At 49.0% G+C, this 21,290-nt stretch overlaps 1 protein-coding gene across 4 annotated transcripts in view; it reads right to left on the bottom strand.

Annotated features, from left to right (window-relative positions):
- The window catches only part of LOC116949578 (glutamate receptor ionotropic, NMDA 2C-like), a 123,420-nt gene that overhangs the window by 57,684 nt on the left and 44,446 nt on the right, over positions 1-21,290 (bottom strand). For all 4 annotated transcript variants that reach the window (XM_032967027.2, XM_032967029.2, XM_032967028.2 and 1 more), the window contains exons 3-4: positions 20,258-20,372; positions 11,146-11,354 (exon numbers count right to left, since the gene is read on the bottom strand). In XM_032967027.2, coding sequence (XP_032822918.2) covers positions 11,146-11,354; positions 20,258-20,372 — 324 coding nt within the window. The remainder of the gene's footprint in view (positions 1-11,145; positions 11,355-20,257; positions 20,373-21,290) is intronic.

Raw genomic sequence — 21,290 nt, 5'->3', positions numbered from 1 at the left:
CTTTTCTCCCCACCCACCTGCCCGGCCGCCCGCCCGCCCGCCTGCCGTCGTTGTATTGTCGGGTAGATTTTCAAAAATGATGTTCCGTCCTCTGAGGGGGATGTTAAGCCAGTGGGTCATCTGCTTGTGGGTTTTCAAGATCCCATGCAAGGCTTTTATAGGAGCAGCCTCGGTTTTTTAGTTGTCCGCACTTCCATGCCTGAATTAACGTGCCACCAATGCTGTTGAAATAATAATAAAACAACAATGAGATGATGTGGCTCTATTGTACGATAAAGGTAATGTGACATCTTTATGAAAAAAGTTTCTATGCAATGGTTGTTATTGACGCCCCTATACAACACAACCAAGGGCAACAATCCCCCACACATATTTATAGACTGGGCAACTGCTGTTTAAGAACACCTATTATGCCTGGCACACAAGAGGGTTGTGTGGGCAGTGGCACGCCAAATGCTGATTTAAACCCCTAAGCAGACGTTCGTACAGGGGAGGCCTAGGAACAGTTGTGATATACCACTCGACCATGGGGCCAGAATTGGACTCTCGCCCAGTTTATACCGCAAGATGATCACCATGCTACTACCGCTCCCCTCCACTGTGCTACAAACCCAACAACCCGAGTTTGATTCCCGCCTGACATCTCACCCAGAACGTCACCGCCAGACATCTCACCCAGAACGTCACCACCAGAGATGTCACCCAGAACGTCACCACCAGAGATGTCACCCAGAACGCCACCACCAGACATCTCACCCAGAACGTCACCACCAAACAACTCACCCAGAACGTCACCACCAGACATCTCACCCAGAACGTCACCGCCAGACATCTCACCCAGAACGTCACCACCAGAGATGTCCCCAGAACGTCACCACCAGACATCTCACACAGAACGTCACCACCAGACATCTCACCCAGAACGTCACCACCAAACATCTTACCCAGAACGTCACCACCAAACAACTCACCCAGAACGTCACCACCAGACATCTCACCCAGAACGTCACCACCAGACATCTCACCCAGAACGCCACCACCAGAGATGTCACCCAGAACGTCACCACCAGACAACTTACCCAGGACGTCACCACCAGACAACTCAGCCAGAACGTTACCACCAGACAACTCACCCAGAACGTCACCACCAGACATCTCACACAGAACGTCACCACCAGACATCTCACACAGAATGTCACCACCAGACAACTCAGCCAGAACGTTACCACCAGACAACTCACCCAGAACGTCACCGCCAGACATCTCACCCAGAACGTCACCACCAAACATCTCACCCAGAACGTCACCACCAGACATCTCACCCAGAACGTCACCACCAAACATCTCACCCAGAACGTCACCACCAGACATCTCACCCAGAACGTCACCACCAGACATCTCACCCAGAACGTCACCACCAGACATCTCACCCAGAACGTCACCACCAGAGATGTCCCCAGAACGTCACCGCCAGACATCTCACACAGAACGTCACCACCAGACATCTCACACAGAACGTCACCACCAGACATCTCACACAGAACGTCACCGCCAGACATCTCACACAGATCGTCACCGCCAGACATCTCACCCAGAACGTCACCACCAGACATCTCACAAAGAACGTCACCACCAGAGATCTCACCCAGAACGTCACCATCAGACATCTCACCCAGAACGTCACCAGCAGACATCTCACACAGAACGTCACCACAAGAGATGTCACCCAGAACGTCACCATAAGACATCTCATCCAGAACGTCACCAACAGACAACTCACACAGAACGTCACCACCAGAGATCTCACACTGACTCCTCCGCCCTCCCTTAACCTGTATGTGAGCTCGCATTTGGGGGCTCTTTGATGTGAGCTTTGAGAAGTGGGTGTTACCCACAGCATTCTTTCAACAGGATGCGTAGCCCGGCCCTTCCACCCACTCACGCCCCCTTACTGACTCCTCCCCCCTCCCTTAACCTGTATATAATCCCCGTCTCTGAAATGTGCTCGTGACACAGATATTCTGCGTTGACTTTTCCACCTGAAGACGGAAGCTTGTGTTGCCTCTGAAACGTCGCGATTTTCTTTTCTTTTGTTTTAATTTACCTACGTGACTTTACCGAATAAAACCAAAGAATATCTCACACAGAGCGTCACCACCAGACATCTCACACAGAATGTCACCACCAGACATCTCACACATAATGTCACCACCAGACATCTCACCCAGAACGTCACCACCAGAGATGTCACCCAGAACGTCACCACCAGACATCTCACCCAGAACGTCACCAGCAGAGATGTCACCCAGAACGTCACCACCAGAGATGTCACCCAGTACATCACCAGCAGACAACTCACCCAGAACGTCACCACCAGAGATGTCACCCAGAACGTTACCACCAGACAAATCACCCAGAACGTCAACGCCAGACAACTCACCCAGAACATCACCACCAGACATCTTTCCCAGAACGTCACCACCAGAGATGTCACCCAGAACGTCACCACCAGAGATGTCACCCAGAACGTCACCACCAGACATCTCACCCAGAACGTCACCACCAGAGATGTCACCCAGAACGTCACCAGCAGAGATGTTACCCAGAACGTCACCACCAGACAACTCACCCAGAACGTCACCACCAGAGATGTCACCCAGAACGTCACCATCAGACATCTCACCCAGAACGTTACCACCAGACAAATCACCCAGAACGTCAACGCCAGACAACTCACCCAGAACATCACCACCAGACATCTCACCCAGAACGTCACCACCAGAGATGTCACCCAGAACGTCACCACCAGAGATGTCACCCAGAACGTCACCATCAGACATCTCACCCAGAACGTCACCATCAGACATCTCACCCAGAATGTCACCACCAGACATCTCACCCAGAATGTCACCACCAGACAACTCCCCCAGAACGACACTGCCAGACATCTCACCCAGAACGTCACCACCAGAGATGTCCCCAGAATGTCACCATCAGATATCTCACCCAGAACGCCACCGCCAGACATCTCACACAGAACATCACCACCAGACATCTCACACAGAAAGTCACCGCCTGACTTCTCACGGTTGGTGTGAAAGACGTTCAACATACGTACATCCACACCTTATGTGAGACCCCATCACCCTGATCCCCAAGTCAATCCTGCATCAACTACAAGATCATCATCATTCGGGGACCCCGCAAGAGTAAAGTCGGAATCAACTTGGCGAGTTGCAAGGATGAGAGTAGTGAGTGTTCTACGCGTGTATGTGTCCATTTAGTTCAGTGGTTATTAACCTGGGGTGCAGGCTGCAGTAAAGGTTAAGAACCACTGCTTTAGTTTGTTGTCCTCCCACATCTCCGGTTAGCACGCTTGGCTATGTACGGTGCAAAATAAGTTCAACATACCTTACATTCTGAACCCTCAATTGACTCATCCCTGCCAACCGCATCTCTTTCGACTCACTCTACTCCCCTTGACGCCTGTTCGATTCCAACAACCAAGGCCTTCTGTAACCCCCCCGCCCCCCCCCAATTCGACCGCCACTCAATTGGAGCTCATTCCTTCTCTGTAGCTGCCCTCAGTGTCGGCAACTACTTTCGTCTGGCTGTCTGCACTGCTGGGACTATTTGCCTTCTCAATTCCAGGCTTAGGGTTGTCCTTTCCTCTTCCTCCTCTTCTGCCAACGACTCTGCGTCTCTTTTTCCTTGAAATGCTTTCATTGGCATCTTTACAATGCGGTCTTATTTTCTTCCCTGTCTGATAGCATTCTACTCTTTAGTCTTATCTCTTACAAAACACATTCCCATCAATATTTTGTCCCCCTATTAACCACAGAATTTTGAAATAGGTCACATTTAGAAGATACAAAAATCCAAATTTGTATGGCATTGTGTTCTAAATTATATGTAAACCTGGCCTGGGCTTCCTTTACGTCAACTCAGAATTAAATTCATAGTTCATGCACCGTGTCCACTATCACTGGGGAGACAAAGGTGGCTGGAGGCGGTTCTATTGCGCCACGGCCTTGTAGTCGGTGCCATCGTCCTTGTATTCGGTGCCCGCTAACAGCTCTCACCAGAGCAGTGTGCAAGGCTAAACGGGTAATGTGTGCCTCTGGATGACACAAAGTAATAATTGACATCGTTAATGCGGAGAATGCAAAATAGATAAAGAGACAAAAGGTCTCCTCCACGTAAAAACAGTTTCTTTTACACGCAACCCATTCCTCCCGCAGCCTTCTGGGAGTGCATCACTTCGGCAGCATTATTCAGTACAAGAAAACTGTCAGGCTTACATAAAGCAATGCCGGCTAACTGCCAGATGTCATGAGCAAGGACCCTCTCTTTAAGATATCGGTACCAGTTTGACGATACATGATGTAAGACATAACAGAAAAGGATGAGCGTCGTCGACTCTGCACGTGGATTTCCCGTACCCATGCTTATGAATATTTCCCGCATCAGTTCCTTATCTGGCAGTAAACCGTGTGGCCAGATGGGCCTTATTGGGCCCTGTGGAACGCTATCCCGCTCGCATCATCTCATAATTGTTTTTGCTAGAGGCTACTGAGTAAGTGTATTGGGAGTGATGCGCCTCAGTAGATAATTAAACAAAGTAGGTGGGATGAGAGAGCACCTCCGGTTGGCAGCGCTGAGTGCGTGAGCCCATTCAATCTGGGGGCTAAATGGGGCAGCGTCGGGTATTTTTCTGCGGACGGATAAGGTGGAGAGGGGGGTTGAGGGCATGGAGGGTGGGGGCAAGGGGGAGAGGGGGTGGGGGCATGGAGGGTGGGGGCAAGGTGGAGAGGGGGGTGGGGGCATGGAGGGTGGAGGCAAGGTGGGGGGGGTGGGGGCATGGAGGGTGGGGGCATGGGGTGCCACGGTGGTGCGATGTTAACTGCCTCGCCTGGTATGCAGGAGGTTGTGTGTTCGATCCCAACCCTGACGCCTCTATATTTGGAGTTTGCGTCTTTTTACCTGTGGTCGCGTGGATTTGTTTTGGGGTCCTCTGGTTTTTCCCCTCCACATTTAGAATCAACGTCACGCATTTAGGATATTTGGCTGCTATACATTTCCACGTGATGATAAGCCACTTCTTTGAGCTATTATCATCTATGGCCAGGTCACTTCTGAAAAAGAGCTATGTAGCTCAGTGGGCCTCACCTGGTAATATACACAAATTTAGTTTGTGGAGGCTGTGGGGGGTTAGGAGAAATAACTCGTAGAGTATAGTACTGTACAATAAAACCTGGCCTATCCGGGTAAACAATACAATACAATAAAACCTGGCCTATCCTTGCCTATCCGGCCAGACAATACAATAAAACCTGGCCTATCCGGAGAGAAAATACAATTCAATGAAACCTGGCCTATCCTGGCCTATCTGGCCAGACAATACAATAAAACCTGGCCTATCCAGTCCTATCCGGAGAGACAATACAATAAAACCTGGCCAATCCTGTCAGACAACACAATATAATAAAACCTGGCTTATCCTGACCTATCCGGCCAGACAATACAAAACAATAAAACCTGGCCTATCCAGGCCTATCCGGCCAGACAATACAATACAATAAAACCTGGCCTATCCTGTCAGACAATACAATACAATCAAACCTGGCCTATCCTGGCCTATCCGGCCAGACAATACAATACAATAAAACCTGGACTATCCTGGCCTATCCGGCCAGACAATACAGTACAATAAAACCTGGCCTATCTTGGCCTATCTGGCCAGACAATACAAAACAATAAAACCTGACCTATCCTGGCCTATCCTGTCAGACAATACAATAAAACCTGGCCTATCCTGGCCTATCTCGCCAGACAATACAAAACAATAAAACCTGGCCTATCCTGGCCTATCCAGCCAGACAATACAATACAATACAACCTGGCCTATCCTGGCCTATCTGGCCAGACAATACAAAACAATAAAACCTGGCCTATCCTGGCCTATCTCGCCAGACAATACAAAACAATAAAACCTGGCCTATCCTGGCCTATCCGGCCAGACAATACAATACAATACAACCTGGCCTATCCTGGCCTATCTGGCCAGACAATACAAAACAATAAAACCTGGCCTATCCTGGCCTATCCGGCCAGACAATACAATACAATAAAACCTGGTCTATCCTGGCCTATCCGGCCAGACAATACAATACATTAAAACCTGGCCTATCCTGGCCTATCTGGCCAGACAATACAATAAAACCTGGCCTATCCTGGCCTATCTGGCCAGACAATACAATAAAACCTGGCCTATGCTGGCCTATCTGGCCAGACAATACAATACAATAAAACCTGGCCTATCCTGGCGTATCTGGCCAGACAATACAATACAATAAAACCTGGCTTATCCTGGCCTATCCGACCAGACAATACAAAACAATAAAACCTGGACTATCCTGGCCTATCCAGCCAGACAATACAATACAATAAAACCTGGCCTATCCTGGCCTATCTGGCCAGACAATACAATAAAACCTGGCCTATCCTGGCCTATCCAGCCAGATAATACAATACAATAAAACCTGGCCTTTCGTGGCCTATCTGGCCAGACAATACAATAAAACCTGGCCTATCCTGACCTATCCAGCCAGATAATCCAATACAATAAAACCTGGCCTTTCCTGGCCTATCTGGCCAGACAATACAATACAATAAAACCTGGCCTATCCTGGCCTATCTGGCCAGACAATACAATACAATAAAACCTGGCCTATCCTGACGTATCTGGCCAGACAATACAATACAATAAAACCTGGCTTATCCTGGCCTATCCGGCCAGACAATACAATACAATAAAACCAGGCCTATCCGGCCACACTCCAGACTTGGTAACAAAAAAATGAAGACACATCTGAACGTCACATGAATTAAAACAAAAATGTGCAAAAATAATTTAACATTTGCATACGATTCACAAGTACTTTGTAATAATCTATATCATATGTAATGCATTATAAACTGGAGTCAAACATGTGTGTTACATGTGTAAAACATGTGGTCAAGGTGTATTAAACCTACCATTCCTGGCGGGAAAGGAATGATGCGGGATGATGGTTGAGGTGTGGCCGGGGCACACGAGGACTAACACACAACGACAGTACTACAACTATAGAACTATAACTATAGTACTACAACTATAGTACTATAATACTACAACTACAGTACTACAACTATAGGACTACATATCGCACCGTTAGTCTTGCAGGTCTGCACACTCACACGTGTTTATTACATATATACGTCCGCAAACTGTATAGCGCACGTGTGTGCAGTGATGAAAATATCACAGCAAGATGCCTCTGCAGTGGGAAACGCTGGCTGGAGTTGCAAGCGTTCTCTCAAATTGAAGAAAGCTACGGTTCTGGGGGAGACTTGGCCAGCAGTGGGAAGTTACTGACTGACAGCAACAACAACAACAAACAGCAGGAGTATACCGAGTCGAGTTATTTGAAGACGGACTAAGATAACAATATGTAAATAAAGAAGAGGATGAGAGAGCGGGGCTGGGGTGCTTTTGGAAAAAAAGTGAAGTACTGTAGATCAAAATGCAAAGTTAACAACGCATGCAACAGAAACATGGCCAATGGCAAATAAAATGCGATACTATTCGACAGAGAGTGCCACAAAGAAGCGCGGAGATGTGCCCGCTTGAAATTGCATTGACGGAAAGCAAGAGAGACGCCGTGGATTGTAGAACAAATGGAAGCTAGAGACGTCGTGTTGACGATTAGGTAAGTGGGCACGGGCAGGCCGCCTTTGCTGGAAGGAATGACGGCCGGTGGTGGAGACTCATGGCGTGTGGCAAGCCAAGTCAGCGGCGAACGAGCACGGGACGGACGTCCATCGCGGAGAGGGCAGCGATGAAATCGGCTCGTGTGCAGGAGAGAGATCGATTGTTGCATCGCGGCATCGTGAGAAATGGCGTAGCGTTGGGGGAGGCCTTCATCCAGCAGTGGATTGGCTGGTGATGATGTGCTTGATGATTTTTTGTTTAGAATTCAAGACAAATCAATTTCATCTTCCTTCTAAAATAAACATTGGGAGAATTTCCACATTCCATAATGCATTCTATCCTATTATGGAATTTTACATCAGGTGATAGTCCAGAATTTAAATAACAGGTCGTGTGCATAATGGACGATCAAATATGTGTCCAGTGACATGGCTACGCAGAATACTGATGGGCTGCGAGGGTAGGAAGCCACGATTTAATCATGTGTTGTAGGCATGTAATGATGCATGGATTTATAGGTTAAACTAGATTCTGATGCTTAGAATATGTCCATTGAATCATGGATTTATTCTTCTATCATATGGAAGTAGGTGTAAATTATGCATCCAGGTTTAAGTTTGTGAGTCATGTGATAGCTTCGGCAGCAGCGCGACTAATACTGTCCATCCATGGGACTATTTTTTGCAGGATCAAGGTGATGAAAAGATGTTTGAAGATCTTAACATCTGTCTTATTCACTGTTCTTCTAACGCTGTCCAGTCCCCTGGAGAGCAGGCGGAGAAGAAGAGGGCGCTTGTTGGCGACGTTCTCCGTCGTGTGGCCGGGGCGGCTGCAGGCCCTGCACCGTGCGCCAACTTCAGTGCCCCACTTGTGGGAGAGGCGAGCCCAGCAGCAGCGGTGGCGGGCCAGCGAGCGAGCGGTCGCTCTTCTGAAGCGGTCAGTGGAGCCACCGGCACCACCACTGCCAGAGTGAACTTTACAGAACGAAGCGGAGCAGCAGCTGTGGGGCCCTCTACGAGGCTGCGGTCAGGGACCTCGGCACAACTGCCCTTCGTTCGCCAGCGGTCTCCAGTTGACCCCCGCTCCAACAGGGGGAGATCGAGAGAGGGTATTTGGTCTACTCTTCCATTGCTGGCCAGACGTCTTGGAACGGGTGTAAATACACCACACACTTTACCCTACCACACGTGACTTGTGATTGACTAACAGTGGCGTACCCATTTATACTCTAGGGTGGACAGAGGCGCAGGGAAATCTTCGAGGATCCGGCCGTATTTTCAACTGCCGCCACCGAGAAATCGATGTCCCGGTGACCTCTGCCCTGCGGAGCCTGCGCTAGGTGTACTCGCCATACAATGACCACACAGTCAGCTGCCCGCCGCCACGTTGACTTCACTTAAAGTAGCCGATTAGGAACTCCCCTAGGTTTACTGAGCCTGAAATGAGCCCACAGCAGGCGGTCTATTGTAGATCAGTGCGCGTGGGACGTTATTGTAATACGAGTCCTTCACCGGGGTAGGGACATGAAAGTTGTTTGTACGGCAAAACAGAAAAACCGCCAAGGTAAAACCAGTGCCATGCTGCCGCACAACGTCTGCGGTCACGCTTATTAGCTTCCCGCAGCGGCGTCGCAGATGTGCCGCGGACACCGCGGCACATCTGCGATCGCCGCTTTTTTTGTGCTCGGCGGTTCCGGCGTGGAACGTCGGAAAGCGTCCCAGGCTATCCCACCTTCTGCTCGGCCGGGTGTTCTCCACGCCGATGTTCACACGAGGCCGACAGATGCCCAACAGCGTCACGCTGCGTAGATAGCGGGCAATTAGCCACGGAATTAATCAGCGCGGCAGTGGGATGGCGGTTGCGGCTTGTTCAAAACCCGGATTAGGCGTGCGTTATGCTTTTTGATGAACACGAATCGCGCAGCATGTCTGCCGCCCGTGCCCAATCCGGTCGCTGCTGCTGCTCACCATCCAACAGAGCCCCACGTCGGTGATAACTCAGCGGATTACTCGTCCTTCCCCCGGCACCCTGTACCGCCCACCTGGTCACCGTGGCGGTCACGGCAAGCGACGTCGTCAAGCAGGGGAGACTGGACCGTGGGTGGTGGTGCAGGTGGTGGTATGCGTGCGTTGCGATGTCGAAGGGGGTTGTAATTTTTTCCCACGTGGATAACGAGTGGCTCGTTAGTCGTCTGCAGGGCACGCCCTTCAGCAGGAGGCCCAGATATCACCGAGCTAAGCGCTCGTGGAAAAATGCACTGCGGAATGCAATCATTCTATTCGCTACTCACCTCGCACTTTATTAAGAAATTGTCACAGATTGGGAGCTGTTGTAAGCTATGGCCGGAAATCAAACTCAGAATGCTGGGTCGACGGTACAATGTGCTCACCACTTCCACTACCACTCGCTGCCTCCTTCATACAACGTATACAAATTAAAACTAAACTATTTTCACGCTTGCGATTTAATGCCTGCATCGTGAGTGTAAACTATCAACCGTAATCGCTGAATCAATGCATTGCTCTATGCTTACACAGCGGTGCTGTATGCCAAGGGCAATTTCAATAACAGATTGTGACACACATAGCAGGACAGCACTGCGGTAACTATCGTTCTCACGAGCAACGCTCCACTAATACTGCATATCGCCCATTTACAGCCCTTTGTCAATCCACTGCTGGATGATGGTCTCCCCACGGACATGCCAGTCATCAGGATTTCGTTTTTACTCCACTTGCTCATATATCACTCGCCAACGGGGGTCCAACTCATCCTGCCAGGTTCATAGTGCAGTGTGCAAACACATTGTGCCACCGCTGTGCACCAACGAGAATGTGAGTGGGTGCGCCTCTATGCCAGTGGTGGCTCGTGACTCCTCAAGTTCGGGAGGCTTGGAACGTCACCTTGCTGGGTTTGCCAGTCTCAGGCTACGCGTACAAGGTGGATTCAAGGAGTCACTGCGATGTGACGGCCGCGGCTGCTTCATCGTCAGCGCTTTCTCTAACAGAAGATGGGCGCACCACAGTCCCTGTAGCTCCTCGGACAGCTGATCTAGTCGGAGCCCAGCGCTAGTATTTTCCTACAAAGTGCCTCTGCATTTCACCTACTCTATGTATTAATCAAATTGCATGCATTAGCCGAGACAGGAAAACCCAAGGCGGGGTATGCGACCTCCACAAACCGTAGCCATTGTATTTCCGCTGGCTGAATACAAAATATTTGTACCGTTGTCCGATATGTTTGTGTGTTGTTCCACGCACCATGTTCCCGAAAGAAGGTTCCGGCACATGGAGCAAACCGTTGGACACCGTGCCGAACACCACACGGCACAACCCGCGACCGCAGCGACCGCGAAGCCCCCCGGCGAGTGGCGCAAAGAGCTTCCTCCTTACCCCAGGGTGATGATCTGCTGGCGACAGGGCACGGTGTTGCGCAGACACGTGCCGGCCATGGGGTCCACGTCCTCCACGATGACAAAGGGCCTCTCCTCGAGCGTCACGACGCTCAGGTGGCGGTCCTCCACGCCGGGGGGTGGCCGCGTGCCGTAGCGCGGCCAGATGGAGTACTTGAGCGTGAGCGCGTCGCCCTCCCACTTCCCGACCTGCGGCGTTGGCCAAAGCGTTGAAGCGTCAGTGGCGCATGTGCACATCGGGTGTCTGCCCACTCCACCATTAAGTCGAGAACCGAAAGTTGTGCGAGAGCGAGGCCCCAGTGTAGCCTTCCCACGTACGCAGCGGCAGCGGTGCTGAAGATACTCTGCAACGTCCTCGAAGTCCGTTGTCGATGGTCATGGGAGCCCCATCTCATAAGATTTTGGAAGCTCGCTAGGGTTGAGCCTGGACAGTGCTCACTAGATGGCGACCCACCATGCGTACCGCTACATGGGGGTTACTGACCACACTGCACTGTCAGCGTGGGTCACACGACCGGTTATAAGTACGTTGGGAATCAAACTCTAATCACCGGGTTAACAGTGCAGTATACTAGACATTGGGCCACCACTCCACTATCAAATTAGTGTGCATTACGAAAGACGTTGGGTGGTTTAACTTCAATGTGACATTGTTTGAGACTCGTTTATGATTGACAGGAAGCATTAAATACGTAACGGGAGAAACCACACTTTGGCGTAAGTTCGGAATGTTCACAAATGAAGGCGAATGCTCGTGTGGTGCTGTGGCAGGGCACAAAACGCACAATGGGGAAGCTGCGAGTTGAAGTGGCGGTCAAGCATTGACTCGACCGATCGTTCCTTCACTGATACTAAAACACGTTTCCACTCTGTGGGAAATCAGTTCAGATCAGTTTTCAGTTTATTTATTAGGTATAGCCCTGTGAGCCATGCGGCTCTTGAATCGGATGCAACCGCAACAAACATGAACAAGAAACATCTTCAAGTGACAACTAATCAACAACAGCTGTGCTATGCCACAGGAATGCTAAAGTCCCATCACCGGCTCAGGGCCACAAACAGAAGAGAGTACCACCCCCGACGCTTTGACCAGACATTTTGGCTCGAGTCGATCGTTGCCGAACGCTCACCTAGGACGCGCTCACATTTCACAGTGCACAGGCTTCCGGTGGCGCCGCGAGCCTGCAGACGACCACACGGCAGGTGACGTGGGCAGTGGCCAGAAAACCTCCGATGCCGCAGAAGGAGCCCGGCATAGAAACTTCAAAGCGACTGCTTCATTGCCGCTGCCGGCGGTGGACTCGCAGCGGTGGCACGGAGGATTTGTGATGCCCCGCAAATGAGCTGATGTCCCACTGTTAACAGTACTTTTTTTATTCTCCTGCAAGCCGCGCTGGAAGCCACTTAATTGCAAACAGCAAAAAACGCATCTCCGCACGCAGCCTTTTCGCCGGCGTATTATCGTGGGCCAATTGTCAGTTGGCAGTGACGCCCCGCGCGCGTTGTGTCCACCCCACCACCACCGCCACCCCCTCGCCCCTCGTGCCTTGATTCCCCTCTCCTTACCTCCTCATTTTCAAACGGCATTTGTAGGAGGATGAACGAAAGAGAGGTGAGAGGTGGTGGCCAAAATGTTTCATTAAACTATTAAGGAATTGCATTTAACAGTGAGGCACAAGTGACAAAGGAATTACTCCGACTGCCAGTCACGATGTCATCAACTTCAGAATAACGTGGGACATGATGTACATTGGCAGTTTAAACAAAAACCAATCCAGTCGCTGAGCAGAGGCCCACAAGCCCAAAACGTGAAGCGACCAGAAACCAACGGCATTTTAAACGTTGTAAGAGATAAGAGTGTAACACGTTTCTCGAATTGAGCGAGGTTGTTAAGAAATTTGGAAAAGAGGCGATGGGAGAGCATTATGAAATGGAAGCAGCTGTGTCGTGACCTTCAGTGCAGTGGTTGAGCACGGTGGGACTAAGGCGGTGTTGTAGATGGAGACGTCAGAGTGGGGTGGAGTAATTAACGAGTGAATTCCACGGCAACAGCGCCCGTGGTAGGAGCGATATGGACATATGAACCATTGCGAGTCGATGATTTAACCACTGCGGAGGCTTTCGCGGTAGCGCAGTGCAGCTCTCCGCGTGTTGTCGGCACGACGTCCGACGTTTCGTGCCAGCCACGTGGCATTGATGCCTGACATCGGACATCATGCCGAAAGCAACGTGCGGTACAACCAGAACACATGGGAGGGCGATGGGCTAACCCCTTTATGGCATCTACACCGAGGGTTGACCCAGCCTCACGTGATGGTGGACAACTGGGAGTTGGTTAAAAGAGCGACATGTCCCTGATTTCCCCAGTCGCTCGAGTTGTGACGCCACTTGGACAGACGCTTCCAAGCGTGGACTGGAAGCCCATTTAGAAAATAAACAATCTACCACCCCTCATAAACAAAACATTGCATGCAAAAAAAAGCAAATATTTGTCTGATAAAAATCAGCCGGCATTACTGTTCAATGACATTGACTTTCAAAACCGTGAAAGCCTTGAAAACTTCAGATGCCTTTTTTTATGTAACCCATTCGCACTAAATGAACGAGTCATAAAAAGTCAGTGGTCGGACAATGACGTCGCTGTTCCGTCGACAGCGCCCCTTGTGGGATTGGTTGGGCCTTGCGGTGATGCGCTAAAAGCCACCCCATCCCCTCCCTCGCTCCCTCCACTGCGGTCAAAGTATGATCGTCCATCGCTTTTCCGAGGGCATTCCCTTTGGGAGGACGAACAGCGTGAGGATACACCGTGACAAGTCATCATCGGCGGGAAGACCTTGAAAGAGAGCCCCGTGTCGCAGGATAGCAATTTTGTACTGTGTCCTTGATTTGATGGGGAGCCGTATTTGAGACATTGGGCCTTCTATAGTGCCATGAAGGGCCATTGCCAAACACGTTAACAACTAAATTTACATTTCACAAGACGGCGTTAACATAATAAATTAATAATGTTTAGCTTGTGCTGATGTGAGACTGCCAACTGACGCGCGGTCCCTGAAATTGCATCCACGACAGACGATGTTTCTGTGACACAGGAGGACATACCCTCCCGCCAGCAAGGCAACGAGCGAAGGTCGCCACATCCCCACGGAACAGGCTGCTCGCCCGGCAGTCCACGCCGCCCACGCACCCGATGGGTGTCCAGTCGTGACTAACGGCTTGGCTTCGAGTCACGCCAAGTCTCCCTGCCCCTTCCGCACGGTTGCTATTCCCGTTCTGGAGGCTGAGCATATTGACTTGTGAATGAGGGAGCTAATTTCTGGAATGTGTCTCGCGAACCCCTTGGCAGTCCACGTGTCGGTTTAATCGGCAGCGGCCTCTCTTGTTTTTCTTATTTTTCTTAATTTCCTTGCCGGTGTTGAGGTAATGCCATTGAAGGTTATCTGACATTCTTTATGCGATTGCTCTTTTGTGGCTTTTGTGCACTCGGTAATGTTTGTCTTGTATTTGAAGAGACGGGGCATGGCATTCAAATGACCATTTATCGCGTGTATTCTGCAAAGGCCATTGATGGATTTCGGGTTTTGCAATATCCCTCATTAAAGTAAGGTTAATTCCTAAACTACATAACTATTAACTTGTGGATGCACACCCAGGCCGAGTCACAGCTCTCTGATAGACTAAATTCCTGCAGGGCACTCGGCCATATCCTTACAGTGATTTCACTGCATTGATGCATCAGACCGCATGGCTGAGCCATCGCAGTCCCCAAGATGCCATAATGACACACCTTGCCTAAAATTAAAAAGTATTTTATTCCTCATTAACAAAGCTTAGAAATGTTCAGAAATGTTTGAAGGACAACCTCGGGATGCACAGTCTACGCGTTGCAGCTACAAACTAAAAGCTGTTTTGCTCGTCGGGTTCTATCTCCATCAAAATTAACTATACATTTTTATTTGTATTTAAAGCTTTCGTGACTGCAGTAATTCATATTCTTAGCTCTTTCGGTAAAGTCACGTTGAAGGGAAACAATAAAATAATAAAATATATATAAAACAATAAAAATTCTCACGACGTTTCGACCATAACACAAACGGTCGTCATTAGGTGTGTCGGTTTGCAAACCGTTTGTGTTATGGTCGAAACGTCGTGAGAATTTTTATTGTTTTATATATTTTTTATTATTTTATTGTTTCCCTTCAACGTGACTTTACCGAAAGAGCTAAGAATATACATTTTTATGTTCTGTAAGTCTTCGGCGATGCTGTGGATGAAACAACAGTGTAAATTTAAAGCCTAGGAGTTTCATTAGCGAAGTAATGTTTATTCGTGGATTGCCTACTGCTCCTTCTTGACTGACTAAGGTTCGGAGCACCATCAACTCAGCCGGGCCCTCCCAGCGGCCCACTCCTGCGGAGCAGAGAGGCCTGTGTCTGTCCCAATCCAGTGTCGACTGGCAAAGGTCTGTAATTGGTCATTCATTATATAGGCGTTCACCTTTCTCTGTGTATCCCCTCGCCTGCTCTGGCCATATTCACATTTCACTCGATCGCTCTTGATGCAATCTCTTGCCACGGTTTCCCTCTCCCACTCCATGGCGTCTGGGGCTCTGAGGGGATTTTGTGATATTATGAATGCCTGAAACTAAATTCATGGACATCACGCTAATTTTGATTTCATGTTGCTGGCTGTGTCCACATGGTGTGCGTTTCACTTATTTATTGTATATTTCCGAGCTGTCTGCTATGAAGAAGGGCCATTTCCCACAATTTATCCTATTATATATATTTTCTTTTTGGGAAATGTTATTTAACGAATGTGTTTAGTTTTATTTTTTAATGCTTGCGCACCACTGCCAAAGCAGACTCGCGTAAAAACAAACCTTTGTTGTATAAGTTAGGTTGCTGTTATTTTATAATTAATTTTGGACGAATAGAAATGAATTGTAAAAAAGAATACATTTACTACTAACAAGAATGTCCGTGTGTCCCGTGCGTGACATCAATCCACATCGAACAGCCCCCCTCATTAATAATCATGAACAGGTGACATCACTCCACATCGAACAGCCCCCCTCATCAATAATCATTATAAGGTGATGTCCTCCAAATGGACACCCCCCTTCATTAATAATAATTAGCGGGTGACGTCACTCCACATGGGAGAGGGGCGAGGAGGTGCCTCGCCCCTCCTCGGCGTCAACTCACAACCCTCACTACAAAGGCAGAACCCTCATCACGTCACTTGATCTCCGTAACGCTGTTGAGACATCAAAGTAAAAAGGACGTCATCATGAACAAGGGATTATAACCTTGAAATGAAATAGGTCTGTGTCACCGCGCCCTTACAACTTGCACACGCATTAATGGAATTAATATCAAGTCGCGGTCTGCTTTTCGCTTGCAAGTTTCAGATTTTCTGAAATACACCCGTCCTTGGACGGGAAAAAAAGGCGAGTATTTATATAAATATGTATGATGTGCTCAGAATTTTCTTCTTCCTCGGTTTAGTACCATGGTTCAGAACTCACTGTTTCCTTCCACATATTCCAGAGATGCGTCAGTGATGAATGCCCGAGACCAAAACCTGACCTTGCTTTGCTGTGAATTGTATGGAAAATAAACACAAGCTAAAGCTTCTCACGTGACTGAACTTTGTACACAAGCTGCAGTCTGCACAAAACTACTGCCACAACTTCCAAAGCCGTGCTCTGCCACATCTGAAGGGACCACTCCTCTGTTGGCGCCTTCACTCACCACATCTACACATCATTTCTGCATCGAGTGCCGAGGCAAAGAGGCTGCACTTTTAAAAAAATATATGCATCAGGGTTTTTGCTTTACTGAACCTATATACATGAAGCAACACATATAAAGCAAGATCAAATCTGTCTCCTCATGAATATGAATATATTTTAGTCGATCGGTCGAATGTCTTTGCAGACGAATAATATTACCCAGCAGAATCTGTATAAGCAAGCAATCTGGACCGGTTTTGACCTTCTGTGTTCCATCAGCATTCATTACTTATTTCCAGTCAGAACAGTCCGGAACACTTTCCAGGAATGATTTTAACCCGACGCATCCATCTCACCGTAATTTGTCCTCGTTATACTTAGACACCTATAGGAATATAATGGTACAATAATAATAATGTAGGATTATTCTGGTTAGGCATACCTTGTGCTGTAGTGGGATTGCTCTACGCCGATAAACCCGACTCCAAGCCAGCTTAGCTTGTAGGAGAATAACGCAGTGAGAAATAAAGCCTTGACTACTGTCCCCCCCCCCCCCCCCCCCCCGTACAATGACGCACTTGCCATAGGCAGCACGCTCCTGACACAGGGCAAAGCCACGCCACGAGTCGGGGACATTCCCAAAAAAACTCTGAACGGGTATCCGAAATCCTCGTGTCGGGGACGAGGCGTGGGGGCCACCCTCCTGCCGTCCGGCTGGATGCGAGCGTGCGCTGTCGCCTTCACTCCGCAGGCTGCGCTCTTGCAGAGACGCTGCGCCGGGGCTGCTGTCGGATTCTCGTGGACACTGCGGCAGTTGCAGGCTTCCAAAGGGTCCTCCATGGCACACCCCCTATCAAGCATCCCTTGTGGGGTTTTTTTGTTATTCAGTCAATGGAGTTCACTGCCTTTGCATTTCAAGGAAATCTCCAAAAGGAAGTTGTCATTGAATCTGAATCTTTATTTAGACTGCAGGAGGAATGCGATGAGCTGTGAAGCTCTTTTTCGCAGACGTCCAGTAGGTCACTGACGTCCAGGAGGAATGACTACAATAGTCATTGAATGACTACTATCCGTTCGAATGTCTTTGTTGCGAAAGTGTTAAAATCGTGCCGTTGTTATTCTATAGCCGACTGCCCCTCCCCTCCCCCACCTCCTCCAATGTACGGGTTGAACAGCTTCGTGTTGTTCGCAAGGAAGACATCACCATTCGCAGGAAGCAGAGGGGGTGCAACGTGGAAGCCACTCGGCACGATGTGGCCACAGGCCGCACAACTGCCGCAGTCGGTGGAAAGATGGGGCTCACTCGGGGAGCACGCAGGGCCAAGCGCCGACCTCGGGAGCGTCGTTCCACATCGTGAGTCTGCTGAGGGCCCAATGACAGGCGATGTCGCGCGTGCGCAATCAGACGCTCGTCTCTGAGCTTGAACACGGGACGTTCAGGCTCCTCGCCTCACAGGTAGTGGCCACTGCAGCAGAGCGCAGGGCAGAAGCTGTTGAGAAAGCTGTCCCTAAATGTAAACCAAATTCTGATTCACCGTTTTTTTGAAGATTTTTCAACATTGGAGAAAGAGATGCGTGCAACTTTTTTGTCTTTCTAGAATTCTCTTCCTAATTTGTTCGTTAATTTTCGAATTAAGTTTCTTAATTTACACAAATAGCTTTCCATGAAAAATGCTGACTTTATTGCTTCTGTAGATTTTTAAAATATTTGGACGCCAGTGGCGAGTTTGCTCAGAAATATCTCGAGTGAATGTTTTCCATGAATTCCCGCTGCTTCTGCATAGCAAAGCTAAGGGAACAGCTTACTTGAGATGTGTTATGCAACCAACCGTGGGCCTTTGCCAGCTGAATGTGAATTTCCTCTAACGTGTTTCAGTCCTTCCTCCGTGCGCCACATTCCCACTTCTCATATTCGATTACATTTCCATTACCGTGCTCTTTTCTGCTGTCTGTTGTGAGAAAACGGAACAAAGGCTCGCCATTAGCCCGCAGACAGCATGATAACCTAGAGGTCGAAAGTTTCAGCTTCCTGCTGTCTTTTCAACTGAGAGCACATTATCTCAACGAAAATGCGCAATGGTATTGGCCTACCCTGCTGTGTACGGGACAATCTATTCAAGACGAGGCTGCCAGTGGAACTGTTAACCAGTGCCACGAGGATGTTTGAGATCGAGAGGTCATCACGGACAGAGTTGCTGACGTCACCACACCTCGCCGTCGTTCCTCTCTGCTGCTACATCCCAATTCTACAGTACAGTTGACACCTGACCGTCAAGGTGTGATATCACCAACACCACCATCTGTCCTTTGGTCGTCGCTTTGGCTGACGACCTATGGGTGCCACTCCTACGCCCGTTTCTTTGACCTGACCTCCTCCATCCAGAACATGTGACCCACAAATCACATGACCCTCATCTTCCTGATTTAAATACAAGACACTTTCCGGCCACGTTTCATTTATAACTGCCACAACGTCTCTTACACTGTCCTGCAGCGAAATGCTGAGCATCCGCCGTGCTAGCTGTGTTCAAAGGCCAGAAGCTTCTCTTCTAATTGCTTGGTAAAGTCCCAACTGTCAGGACCTTATCGGCTATTGCCCTCCGTGAGCCAAGCAGCCACCTTACTGAAGCAGCTGCGTAGCCCGAGGCTGAATGAGCGCAGCAGTGAGTGGACTCCACGCATGGACCTGTGTTTTGTGCTTCGCTCCTCCATGGGAGCGCTTCCGATGCAGCTCTGGCTGAAATGATGGCTCGCAAAATGGAGTACTCAGTTCCCACTGCTTCAAATGAGCATCTCTCTAGCCTCTGCTTTGGGTACGTGCATCCTTGTACAACATGATTAATGGCCACTAACACACATCAACCATGATTGACTAACATGAACAGCCATATGAGAAACTAAACGATGTTTATTTGACCAGGTAACCCCGCTGAGCTATACAGAAATTGCACGAAAATACGATCCACATAGTACACAGGTCAAGCCCTCAGTATGATCAAAATCGGCTTAACTTTGGATTCCGCTTTTTTATTTTATTTCACAGGATTATCTTCCCAAAACTTATTTACCTCATCTCTCTCTGTCACACACATACAATATCAGAAACAGATAGTTGCGTGGGCAAGATTAAGTTGGTAAACATGCGCTTCAGAGAAGCCAAAGCATTGAATAGCCATCTGTCAGCCCTGGGATACTGACAACACTGGCACCAGAGCCGGGACTTTCCAGCGGAAAGTCACAACACAGATGGCGCGGGCATTCTATCGCAAAATGACTTTAAAAGTTAAACGAAGTGAAATCGAGAAACGTCCCCCGGTGGCACGCTGGCCCCGTGCAGTCGCTTGGCGGATGCTACCTTTTCCCACATGCGGCCGTTGTTCAGCACCATGACCGTCATCGAGGGCTTCTCCAGGTAGCCGTCGCTGTTGAATGATAGGTCCCTGCCTTTCCACGTGATGTTGTGGAGGTATCTGCAATGACACGGCACGGCACTGTTAATGGCATTATTTTTTGTTTTATGCTACGCATAGACGATTAGGATGTTGCCCGTGGCGTGTGATGGTTGGCGCCGCACTGTGCTCGAAATTCTGGAGGTTGCCACTTCGATTCGATCTCCCGGCGTGGCAGTTTTAAACGACGGTGCAAGTTTCTTAAAAGGCTCCCGGTAAATCACCCCGTCCTCTGCCTGGCAAGCGGAGTGCTGTATCCATGGGTTGCCACCGTTTGTCGACCGGCAGGTTACGTGTGGTGGGGGACGTTTCGGCACTCCCACCTCTTCCAAGACGTCTGGCTAGCGTGGAATAATCGGCGAAATGTCATCCTAGAGGGGAGCTCTAAAGATCCCTTTCGTGGAGGCACTTTCACCGTCAGCAATTTCAGAGCTGCGTCTTTACCTTTTTATGTACCATATAAAAAAATGTACCAAGATTGTCAACAACACTGTGGCCTTAAAAGGGAAAATATGGAATAGGCGAGGTTTCGGGCAATGGCCCTTCTTCATGGCAAATTGATTGTGCTTGTGTACCACTGCCACCGCAGGATCGGCAAACAATGTGTTCCTTCTTATATATGATAAGTCAATAGTGATTACTCAACAAAGCGGCTCGTCCCCATCAAAGGAATGTGGAATTTCCACCTCTGGCTTGGATAAGCAGCCATTTTGTTCTGCGAGACACATTTTGGGCTGGGAGGCAATGTGATTTGAATCTCATGTAAAAACACGTCAGGTTAAATAACATTCACAACAGCAACATGTCTTGAGTCCAACTTTAAATATGGGCACAGATGCTAAGCTGCATATGAGAGATACAACTGACGACCATTGATATAATTGATTAATACATCAATTGTTAAATGCAGCAACAATAATTGAATAAAGCATAACTATA

This window comes from Petromyzon marinus, chromosome 37, assembly GCF_048934315.1.
Source record: "Petromyzon marinus isolate PM22_M1 ecotype Great Lakes invasive population chromosome 37, UKy_Petmar_22M1.pri1.0, whole genome shotgun sequence".
Classification (NCBI taxonomy): domain Eukaryota; kingdom Metazoa; phylum Chordata; class Hyperoartia; order Petromyzontiformes; family Petromyzontidae; genus Petromyzon; species Petromyzon marinus.
The sequence above is the reverse complement of the archived record's forward strand: the minus strand, read 5'-3'. Positions and strand labels throughout refer to the sequence as shown.